At 42.3% G+C, this 12,296-nt stretch overlaps 1 protein-coding gene and 1 pseudogene across 7 annotated transcripts in view; one reads left to right on the top strand and one right to left on the bottom strand.

Annotated features, from left to right (window-relative positions):
• Positions 1–818, top strand: LOC142487673 (anaphase-promoting complex subunit 10 pseudogene; annotated as a pseudogene).
• A 946-nt stretch (positions 819–1,764) lies between these two features.
• Positions 1,765–12,296, bottom strand: part of LOC142487671 (protein lifeguard 2-like) — a 48,487-nt gene continuing 37,955 nt past the window's right edge. For all 7 annotated transcript variants that reach the window (XM_075587366.1, XM_075587367.1, XM_075587363.1 and 4 more), the window contains 4 exons: positions 11,645–11,732; positions 4,677–4,766; positions 3,142–3,189; positions 1,765–1,976 (listed from right to left, as the gene is read on the bottom strand). In XM_075587366.1, the coding sequence (XP_075443481.1) occupies positions 1,827–1,976; positions 3,142–3,189; positions 4,677–4,766; positions 11,645–11,732 (376 nt within the window). In that variant the 3' untranslated portion in view covers positions 1,765–1,826. The remainder of the gene's footprint in view (positions 1,977–3,141; positions 3,190–4,676; positions 4,767–11,644; positions 11,733–12,296) is intronic.

Below are 12,296 nucleotides of genomic sequence, written 5' to 3'. Positions count from 1 at the left end.
AATTCACCTACACTATCCCTTCGTATTATTTTTCCAAAGTTGGAAATGACAACGCCCAACAAAACCCCACCTGGTGTTGATTCCAAACAGTTGGAAAGGACTGGAACTATTCGAGAAATTGGCTCGCAGGCTGTTTGGTCTTTGTCGTCGTGTAAACCAGGATTTGGAGTTGACCAGTTACGAGATGACAATCTAGAAACCTACTGGCAGTCAGACGGATCTCAGCCTCACATGAAGAAAGACTACAGGTGAAGGGTTTATGCATTTACGCTGATTACAAGTCAGATGAGAGCTACACACCAAGTAAAATCTCAGTCAGAGTGGGAAAAAACTTTCACAATCTCCAAGAGATTCGGCAACTTGAATTAGTGGAACCCAGCGGTTGGATTCATGTCCCTTTGACTGCTCACAAAAAGCCTATTCGCACGTTTATGATGTAGATCGCAGTTTTGGCAAACCATCATAATGGAAGAGACACTCACATGAGGCAGATTAAAGTTATACTCCATTGGAGGAGAGCTCTATCGGCAAATTTCCCAGGTGCACAACTATCGATTTCCTGATGCATCGCTTCATCAGATGGTGACTTTATCCAGTTCTAATAAAGGGCTCAGATATCACATTTTCGTTTGCAGCATCTCAAACATGAATGCGTAACCATTTCTTTATTTTTATTTAAAACATTTACTTTTCTCGTTTACTCATTGTGGAGTAAATTGTTTTATGTTCAAGCAATTTTAATACATTTTTAAGGAAATAGGTGAGAAATTATATTATTTGTATTATATCTTAACTGTATAATTATTAATCTGCAGTTTGATGGTATTTTCTTTTCTTTTTTTTTAATAAAAAAAAACTAACGTTTAAAAAAAAAAAAAAAAAAAAAGTGTCACAGCCCACAAAATATCTTATTATTAAATGACATGGTTGTCTAATGATTCATGATATCAATTGCTAGCTGACGGAGTAGGAGTATCATATCAAAGTTAGGCTGTGCTTATAGTGCTGGCGACGTAGCTCGAAAACAAATGTATTGCCGCCGTCGCGTGCGCTTATAGTAAGCGCGACGCAGCGACGGGAGCGCCGCAAATTTTTGAAGCCGGTCAAATTTTTCAGAGGCTGTCGCCACATGTGACAGCCTCTGAACCAATCAATGACCTGGTCGCCAATGACGTTGCCGGAAAGCTAATTACAACTTGCACTAGCGGCGACGCCGACAGGTGACGTCATCTGTCGCGTCGCCGTCGCGCGCACTATAAGCGTGGCCTAAGGCTGTGGCCAGGCTGAAGAGGCGCGCACTGACACTCGAGAGGCGTGATGTCAGGCGCAGACTGAGCAGGAGCGTTTGGGTGGCGTGCTACAGATGGGAAGGGGGCATGTCAGACTGGAGTGGGGCGTGACATGACATCCTCAGCTCCATCTGATTATTTTTTGTGACTGCTGTTCTCTCATTGGTTCTTACCCAATCCTGTGACCCGCCATTGCGCTGGAAAAAACAAATTTCAGTGCCTCCCCAAACAGAGCGCCAGTGCAAGCACACGTGCACATGCACAGACATGCAACCGCATTTAGGACGCGTCCAACCGGATTCAGCAATTTATATGCAGTGGTTGAGGTTCCTGAAAAAGTGGTTCTTAGTTTCACGTAGAAGAAGTTCAAAACCCTTTAGACATTACGGCAGAGCTCTTTGGATCTTTTTTAGAGAGGTTTGTAGAATATTTGTTATAAGAACACTTAGACTATTCCATTTTTTATAAAAACAAATTATTGAAAAAAATTATATATTATAATAATTGTGTACATTGGGTTTGGTAAAAAAAAAAAGTCTAGCGACACAGTCCGAAGATCTGCAGTAAGAGGAGGAAGAGGTTCACAATGTCCAAGTAGATGTTTAGGGCAGCAAATATGTAATCCTCGGGGCTTATTGAGTAACGATGTTTTCCACCTAAAATGAGCTGAGTATCCACAACCAGGTACTGGAAAGAAAATGGAAAAGGTGGTTTCAGAACTACATACTGTGTGAAAGAAAGTAGATAATGCTTTTCTATGTCTCTATTACTGAGGTTTGTATTAAAACCATTTTAACTGAGGTGCACAACACCTCTGCTCAGGTTAATTTGTAACTCTCCCGAATGGGGTCACTTCTGATTTCTAATGAGCAGGAATTTCTTGGTTCAGATTAAATTTAGTACCAATTTCCCAGTGTAGTGGGAATTAAAAATGGCCATTGGCAGCAACATTGCGGTTGAGCCATGATGTGTCTCACTGTTTAGCTGGTGTAGCCAGCACCCCACGTTTTGCACCAGCACTTAACCATTCAGTGGCACCCAATCAATGTGCGATGAAGCCGTCTTCTTCGTTCTTTGGAAGATTTCAGCTCCATTCACATGAAATGACAGCCAGAGTCATATTGCCTTCATATTCAACCATGAAAAGTGGATATAAAGAACCTCCATTCCATAGATAAATGTTCCACTGAACACATTCACATGAATAGATCTGCTATCTTCCCAAGCATGGGGACGATGACTTTACAGCATATTAAACACCTTTAAATAACCAAGTGCATTGAACTCCATGGGGTCATCTGAATCATGACTGTCCTAATACTTGGTTTTAGGGAAGGGGTCAGCTTTCAGAAATGCAGCCTTTCCTCTGCACAATGACCACGTAGAAAAGACATCCACAATTTTATCAACAGCCCCATCCCCATGAGCTGATGAAGTTCCCAACGCGAATAAAGCACTAATAATTTAAACATGCATGATGTACTTTAACCAGTGGTGTTGCCTGCCCAGTGAGAGCACTAAATACACGAGTGCCAACCAAACTTACCCAGGCCTTAACCACTGTGCTGCCTCATAATACTAAGCTACACAGGTGACACATATCCCTTCAGCAAGGGGGAAGTTTAACTGCTAGATGGGATTCTTGTTTTTACTGAATAATCCCATTTGGTGGCCCGAGTCCTGCAACACAGTGAAATGCAATATGATTGGACATCATTAACATGCGTGAACATGTAACTTGCGAGTGAAAACTGTCACGAGGGTATGCAAAGCTCAGGAGAACCAGTGGCCTGTTATATTGCCTTCATTGTATACACCCCTGCGACTACGACGCGCTGATACCATCACTTACCATTCCAAAGATAAGTGTTCCGATGGACGCATACAGTATTTGCAGCCACTGTGAGGGGACAAACAGAATGTAAAGCAATATCCAACAGATTAAATGACAGAGAAGTTACAAACAAGACCATTTCAGAAAAAAAAATATGTTAACATTTTTTTTTCAGCTTGGAAGAACAGTAAATGTAATACCTAATAAAAAATAAATACTCTTTTTCTGCTGGATTAAGCAAAGCCTGGATAGTAAACCTCACATTGTGCTAGCTCTTCCTAACTCTGTACGGGGGAATCATTCACACTAATTATTTTTACTTTCTACTCGAAAGATAAAAGTCCAACAACCCAGGGAACATCCTTCCAAATCTCCCTGAACATATGTTGACCAATCTGACGTGTAGCAACTTTTGTTAGCCCGGACTGAAAATATCTCAATGATCCTATACCAGCTTTATTTATCAAAGAAAGTGAGGCATCAAAAATAATATAAAGCTGAACTTTAACTCAGAGGGCTCAACTCCAGTCCTCAAACCCCCTGACAGGTCGGGTTTTAAGGATATCCCTTATCAATCAGTGGCTCAGTTGAAGACTGACATACAGTATACAGCCACCTGTGCTGAAGCAGGGATATCCTTAAAACCCAACCTGTGGGGGGGTCTCGAGGACTGAAGTTGAGCACCCCTGCTCTACACGACAACAGGAAGCAGCGAGTTATATAGGGGCATTCAGAGCCTTGCACAGGAAACTCTGGGGCAGCTGCACAAAGTGAGCGTCGGAAAACAGCCACTGATTTGAATGGTACCGTGCTTAGCTGCTCTGGAGATTCATGAATAACGCCCTTAGGGGGGGCACACTCTCACCTATTGATCTATTCTTAATAAAATGGACCGCATTGGCTATTATCAAAAAACAGTGCAGTTTTACATTTGCCAATGGGGGCAATAAACAAATATCAGAACCCTGACACCTGCATTGTTTCTTCTAGTCAGTGCTTGGGCGGCCTGGAAAGCTTCAACTTTGACTATTAGTTGTGACATACTGTATTACCCTGCTTGTTAAGAGCTATAGCTATAGGGGCAGAGAATAATGTATAAATCTGCCCCATTCGTATCAAAGTAAAGTGAAATTAAAATGATTTTTTTTCTTTCTGTTGCACTTTATTTTGCCCCAGAATCGCACCACTTGTGCACCCCTAAGTCTACCCCACTCATCTAGAACTGAGCATTTTTTGTTATTCTTAAAATAAATTTGCATCAAATGTGTTGTAGGAATATCAAATAAATCACACTTGCAATATTGCATCACACTCACGTCATGAGCTGGTACATGTATTGTGTCCAAAACAAACTTCTATGATTCATGCGAATGGTCACTGCACCCAACACCCTGCACCCTACACCCTTCACGCTACACCCTGCTTAGCATAATGTTCACCCATCATATCTTTATAGTGTCTGCATTCTAGGGCTATAAACCAGAGATACGTCTTTTTAAAAATACAGCAATGTGTCTAGGAAATGTCTTGCCTTTTTTCCATAAAGTACTTACAGATGATCTTATGATGGCACAGAGCAATCCAAAGGACAAGAGTACAAGGAGAGCAACACAGAGACTTCCAGACTTGTTGGTGAAGTCCCACTGCCGATAGGAAGAATAAAACTGTTAGAAGGTTCCATCAAGCTTCACACCATTCTTGATTACGGCCAACAAGAGATATCATTTATTGTTTTTCAAATAAGTCTGTTCTACTTTAAGAAGAAAGGGGAACAGAACATGTTTAACTGAAAATCTGTAGTAACCCTCACTCTTCCACCACTGCTGTCAAACCCCTCTCAGTTAGTGTGACGCTCACGAATAGAAAGAGAAAGGGTAAGGGTCCACTGATAGTATTGATCCCGGAGAAGATCATACTAATTGGGAGACAGGGCAACTCATTTCCTGTGTCAGCCGTCTCAGAGATGAATGCTTTTGCTGCAGGGAGTAGGAAGCCCCGTGTTGCTGGTCCCTGTGGCAGAGAAAGGACCAAAGGTGAAATCCCTAACACCCTATTAATAAAATAAGACCCATTTCGATAAATATTTTCATTCTGTGATATTTCCATCGTGATGGGACAAATATGCCATTATTGCAGTTTAATAAATCGGCTGCCAAGTATCTAATGCAAGGGTATGCAATTATTTTGACTGGAGGGCAACTTGACAAGTTTTGGTAATATTTGAGAGTCATACACGAAGCTTACTAAATCTCCCTTCCCCTCCAGCTTCTCGCCTACATACTCTACTTCCCACCTACTTCTCCCCTACCCTTTCTCTCTTCTTCCTTCACTCTTTCTCTCTTCACGCCCTCCCTCACTTTCCGACTCCCTTTCTCTCACCCACTCCTCTCATTCTCCCCCTTCTTTCTCATTCTCCCCCCTTCTCTTTAAATTCTCACCTCTCTCTTTCTCTCTTTCACTCTTTCTCTCTTTCTCTCTTTCTCTCTTTCTCTCTTTCTCTCTTTCTCTCTTTCTCTCTTTCTCTCTTCTCTCTCTCTTTCTCTCTTTCTCTCTTTCTCTCTTTCTCTCTCTCTTTCTCTCTCTCTCTCTCTCTCTCTCTCTCTCTCTCTCTCTCTTATTCTCCTCCCTTCGCTCTCACTCTTTCCCCCTCACTCTCCTCATCTTGCCCATGAATGTGCACATGGAGCAGCTGTTCCAAGGAGCATGCTGCTGTGAGAAGTGTGTGTGGGTGGTCTCATTAGAGTCCAGAAATTGCTGATCTGAAGAAGCAACTTGCAATATTGAGGGACATTGGCAATCTTGAAAGGGAATTATAGCTCACTGAGCAGGCCCTTGCTTCGACTAGTGGTGCAGATGGTGGCACTGTTAGTGAGGAGCAGGTAGGTAGCTGGGTAACAGTTAGAAAGGGAAGCAGGGGCAATAGGAAGAGGCAGGTCAGTTCTGAGCTGACCATCCCAATAAATTTGCCATGTTGAGTGAAGATATTGGGAATGTCAGGGCAGAAACAGTAAGGCTGGGGGAGACTGATTCCTCTAGCACCCAGGGGAATAGTTCCTCCAGCACAGAGGGGACTCATGATGCTCAGATACCAAGAAAGATTGTGGTGGTAGGGGACAAGATTATTAGGAAGGTAGATTGAGCAATATGTTGCCATGACTGCATGAACTGAACAGTTTGTTGCCTCCTGAGTGCTCGGGTTCGGCACATTGTGGATCGGGCAGACAGATTGTTGGGAGGGGCTTGGATTGAACCGGCGGTCTTGGTACATGTTGCAAAGTTAGAGAAAGATGGAATGTCCTAAAAAAATATTTCCGGGATCTAGGCCAAAAGCTTAAGGCAAGGACCTCCAAGGTAGTATTTTCTGAAATACCCCAGTACCATGCGCTACCGCAGGGAAACAGTCAGAGATTAGGGAGGTTAATGCATGGCTAAGAAAGTGGTGCAGGAAGGAGGGGTTTGGGTTTTTAGAGCACTGGGACTCCTTTTCTGAGAGGTGCCATCTTTATTCTAGAGACGGGTTGCACCTCAAGGAAGAGGGATCTTCTGTGCTAGGGGGCAGAATGTTAAAAAGGTTGGAGGAGATTTTGAACTAGGATGGAGGGGGAAATGAAACAGATAATGAACTAAATAGAATAGATGAGGATACAAGGGGTTATGGAGGTAGAATGGGGGCAAGTGCGAGTTTGACAAGCAGCGAGACACCCATAGTAAATACAGATAATACTAGAAAACTTTTAAAGACTAAACCAAGTGGGTGCAGAAAGGAAGGAGCAGATAAGATAATAGTACAGGCTGAAAAAAAAACTTAAATTCATGCTTGCTAATGCAAGAAGCCTCACAGATAAAATGGGGGCGCTTGAATTAATAGCTGCAAGGGAGCAGTATGATATAATAGGTATTACTGAAACATGGTGGGATGCAACTCATGACTGGGCAGTTAAAGATGCAGTTCAAGCTGCCATTTAAAATATATATATATATATATATATATATTTTCCCCCATTCAATATGTGCATCAATACAATCTGCACACTGACAAGTGATTAGCTAAGCTGCAGATCAATCCGTTCTTGCTCCGGGTTATTTAATTCAGTTCTTGCACAGCATTTTGGGCAATGTAGTCCTGTAATACGATTGACTGGGCAGTTACTAGATACAATTGGTGCACTGCTAGAGAGAGGGTTGGGCTCACGAGCCAGAGCCTATCAGAAGGGGAAGGGGCTGTCACTTTGGAAATGCTTCCTACATTAGAAACATTAAAAAAAGTATTTTCTCATAGTACAGACTGATTTATTAAAAAAAAAAAACACACACACACACATGTAGGATATTGTTTGAACTGCTGCTTTAATTTAGAGGGTTATTCCCTTTTTCTGAAGGATAGAGCAAATAGGAGAGGAGATGGAGTATGTTTATATGTTAAACCGGATCTAAAACCTATTATAAGGGAAGATGTTTATGAAGAGAATGATGAAAATGTAGAGACCTTGTGGATAAAAATTAGCAGTGAGGTAAAAGTATAAAGAAAATGTTTGTAGGGATATGCTATAAACCACCTAATATATTTGTGTTATTGGATGTAGCACTGGGCTCTGTCTGTGTTTCATGTTCTATCTCTGGTTTTAAATATATATTGCCATGCTCAGTAGCACTCCTCTTTGACACTTATGCGCATATATATATATATGTTGTGGTTATTTTGGGGGTTCAATATGAGCTTATAGGGGTTCTGTATGTTTTGCAATTCTGTTCAGTTGTTCCCAGCTGATTTGGAGGGTGGCTCCTCCTTGCCAGGTTTGAAGCTCACCCCCTCCCACTTTTAAATGGTTAAAGCTCACTCCATTTCACCTTCCACACTCATGGAATGCAGTTTGATTGCGACAAATCTAATACAGAGTGCTTTTCCTGGTATTATACAGGTTGAAGCTCTTATTAATCAGACATAGAACTATGCAACTAATTTTGACAGATTTATTATAAATCATTCTTCCTTGTAATGTACAGGTTATTAAGAATTTATATTAGTGTTAGGACCCTTGAGACATGGTCTGCCTTGGGGCTCAAGGGCTTACGACACTTTGGCCAAAGAGTTAAACCTAAAGACCATTTTATTCAAAAGATATATATATATATATAGGCCCTGTACCGTGTATTTGTGTCATTGGATGTAGCACTGAGCTCTGTCTGTGTTTCATGTTCTGTCTCTGGTTTTAAATATGTCCCATAAGTACCTGTTTCTCTCCACATAGTGTATCTGCTATATAAGTCCAGTTAAAATCCAGGCATTAGCAGGTTAATCTATGGGACAGTGACCCCACCCCCTTCTGCTTCTCTAGAAAGTGAAGGAGGGTAGGTGGTGCCTCATGGACTGTGAACAGCCCCTTGTAGGTGGGTACAGTTCATGAGCTCGCCCCTTCCAGAGGTTTCTAGGAGAGTAGCCTAAAGTTAGTGTAGGCTTTTGCTCCCTGCTCCTCAGGGAGTGAGGTAGTCTTTGCCCCCTGCTCCTCCTGGAGTAAGGCGGGTGAGGGTATTCCTCTCTGAGCCCCGGCGAGGGTGAAGGAAGTCTTTGCTCCCTGCTTCTCAGGGAGTGAGGTGGGAGCTGTGAGTCTTCCCCATGGCGGAGCAATCTTGCTCACTTTAGGCTGGCTAGCCTAGAGGTCACCTGGATTAGAGCACTATTGATGAAGGTGCACCGTCTAGACAGCCTGGGGCAAGTGGACTGTGATATATGCTGCTAGAAGAGCTGATGCAGAATGCCCTGCAATAAAGTACCTTTCAAGATACCTCTGCCTCTGGTGTCAGTTCCTGAGTAAGAGGGAGGTAATTGTGCAGTGATGGGGGCTGACACCTACACTCCGTGGGTTCCATCACCGCTGGAGGCGCTGACACCACCATGAAGAACCCAGAGACCTGTACAAGCCAGTCCTGTCTCTTTACCATCTGGCAGACAACTCAGACCTCCTGCAAACCTACAGGTAGAGCACCATACAATCGTGGTAATGCGCCCACTCCCATACACTGGTCCCTAAGTGAGGTTGGGGGGAGGGGAACACGTGTTACACTAAAATACTTTTGCAAATGAAGAAGGCATCAAAACTAGGTCATGTTTGCATAATGATTGATTTTAGTTATCCAGACATAGACTGGGGCAATGAGATTAGCAAAAGGATTAGCAAAAGGAAACAGGTTTTTGGGGTGCTTAAAGACAATTATATGACCCAAATAATTGAGGAACCAACCAGGAGAAGGCCACTACTGGATTTGGTAATATCAAACAATGTAGAAGTAATGGCAAATATTCAAGTCCTGGAACATTTGGGTAACAGTGATCATAACATGGTCTCATTTGAAATAAATGATCAAAAAACAGATTATTTGGGCTCAACAAAGACCTTAAACTTTAGAAAGGCAGATTTTAAAAACTGAGGTCTAATCTACAAGTAATACACTGGGATGATGTTTTTGCAGGGAAAAATGTAGAAGATAAATGGGCAGTCTTTAAAACATTGTTAGAAACGCACACTCATCGGTGTATAACCTTGGGTAATAAGTATAAAAGAAATCAGTCAAAACCAATGTGGCTAAATAAACAGGTAGGGGAGGAAATGGAAAAGAAGAGGCAGGCGTTGAGATTCTTGAAGTCAGAAGGGACAGAGGCATCGTATCAGAATTATAAGGAATATATCAAAAATTGCAAAAAGGCAATAAAATTAGCAAAAATGGATATTGAAAAAAGGATTGCAATAGAAAGTAAGGTCAACCCTAAAAAGTTCTTTAAGTACCATAAAAAAAAAATTGAGAAAAGAAAACATAGGACCCTTTCAGTGTGAGATGGGCAGGCATATTATTGGAGATAAGGATGAAATCAGAGGTATTAAACAAATTCTTTGCCCCTGTGTTTACCACAGAATAATCAATTTCAATTGTAGTGCCGCAGGAGAAGCCACAACCTCCATATTAATAAAGAATTGGTCATCTGAGGAAGAAGTTCATAGGTGGCATGAAAAAAATTGAAGTAAAAAAGGCACCTGGCCCCGATGGCATACATCCAAGAGTTCTCAAGGTTCAGTAACAGCCAAACGATTACATTTAATATTCAAGGACTCCATTTCCACAGGCTCAGTACCACAAGATTGGCGTAAAGCAGATGTGGTGCCTATTTTTAAAAAGGGAGCTAGATCATAACCGGGAAATTACAGACCTGTAAGCCTGACTTCAATAGTAGGGAAACTACTTGAAGGTTTAATATGGGATAATATTCAAGAATACCTAATGGAAACAAAATCATTAGTAATAGTCAGCATGGATTTATGAAGGATAGATCATGCCAAACTAACCTTATTTGTTTCTTTGAGGAGGTAAGTAGGAGTTTAGACCAGGGTAATGCAGTTGACGTGGTCTACTTAGATTTTGCATAATAATTTGTATATGGAAAGAATATTCAAATGATTAAAATTTAAGTCCCAGGTGTGCTCCTCCACGTATCGTATAAAGATGTGTTTGGTGGCGGTACTGCACCGACACACTTTATTCGAGCAAATACCCGGTATGTACCTGGCAGATACCTGGAATGCGCCACTCCTCACCTCTGACAAGCCCCGTTGCATTTGCCTTCCCAGCCTGGGTTCATGCCTGGCTGATGGGCGGCTGATCTGTTAAACGATAATGATTAGGATTTAATAGGCTGCAATGCTTCGCGTGTCTACCAGATGGCATAAATTCATGAATTGTAATGCAGTATATATATATATATACTGTGCAGTATTGCAGCCAGCGGGAATAAAATGCTTCAATCCCTGCTTGGAAAATAACTCAATGCACTCGGGCAGAAAACAGTCACAAACCTCAATACACCCGGGTATACCCGAATTCGTGGGACTAGCCAAGCTCGAATAAAGTGTGTCGCCAGTGTATATAAACAACATAGTACTCGAGTAAAAATCTCTATCAAATTGCCAGTTTTGTCTGATTATAAGGCGATTTTTTAAAATAAAGTTATGTCGAAAAGTGCATACCCGCCTTATAATCGGGCCACGCCCACTTTGTGAGTCAATCAGCAGTAGATGTATGAGGTAGGAGCAGTAGCGGATTTCCCATTAGGCCTGGGCGGCAAAAATGTCCGCCCCTATATCCATTTGATGCACTCTCGGGCCTATCGGACCTAATGGGAAAGCACTTACATGTGTCCCGCCGCCTCCTTGGTGCTGCCCTCCATCTCCTTTGGAATCCCAGCATAAAATGACACTGCAGAAGCCCCAAACGTGACATCACACAGCGTCTTGTTGGCATGGAAACATGACGCTGTGCGCCGCCACGTTGATGAGTTCCGCAGCGTCATTTGCCACTGGGATTCCAAAGGAGATGGAGGGCAGCACCAAGGAGGCGGCAGGACACATGAAAGTGCCCGAAGGCCGGCGGATTTTATGTGTTGGCAATGGAAACTAATGTTCTATATAGTAGTAGAAGAAGAAGAAGAAGGCATTCTCAAAGTACAGTGTACATGTCTGTTGTTTTTTCTTACTTTTGTCTGCAGTGCAAAAAGCGTCAGTCCCAATGTGACAAAAACAGTCGCTCCAACAGCCCACATTACGGCATCAACTTCAAATAGTCTGAAAGCCAAAAACAACCGAATATCCCCATTACACTATTGCAGTGAGTATAGACTAGAACCTGAATATTAACTCATCCTATTAAAAGCAAGATAGAAAAAAAGGAGAGGATAAAAATAGTTATTGCATTAGTTTAGTGGAAAGAAAGGAGAAGCATTGCCAAGTATATATATATATAGCGTGATGTCTTAGTCACGCTGCCGGGCCTTTTGTCCCGTATTAAAGCCAGGAAAGCTTAGGATTCACTTAACAGGGTGTATTTACAGGGCAAAACAAGGATACGTATAAACAAAAAGGACCTAACTCCACTTTGGAGCTCTAACTAATACCTCTACGTTACTCACTATAAGTGGGAGAACTAAACTCTTTCCCCACTCAGAACCCTGTACATGAACCGCAGTTCTCCCTCACCTCTCACTGAGGCTGTCAGCATATGTGCTTCCAGATCTGAACAGCAGCCGCCCAAGGAGGTGTCTGGACTGCATTTTATACTGCAATCCATTCATTAGTGCCCAGGTGAGGGGAAGGATACAGACCCAGGAATGTGCTAGGCCCTATATACCT

Source organism: Ascaphus truei, chromosome 2 (assembly GCF_040206685.1).
Source record: "Ascaphus truei isolate aAscTru1 chromosome 2, aAscTru1.hap1, whole genome shotgun sequence".
NCBI classification, from domain to species: Eukaryota; Metazoa; Chordata; class Amphibia; order Anura; family Ascaphidae; genus Ascaphus; species Ascaphus truei.
Note: the sequence above shows the minus strand (reverse complement) of the source record. Positions and strands in the feature narration are given on the sequence as shown.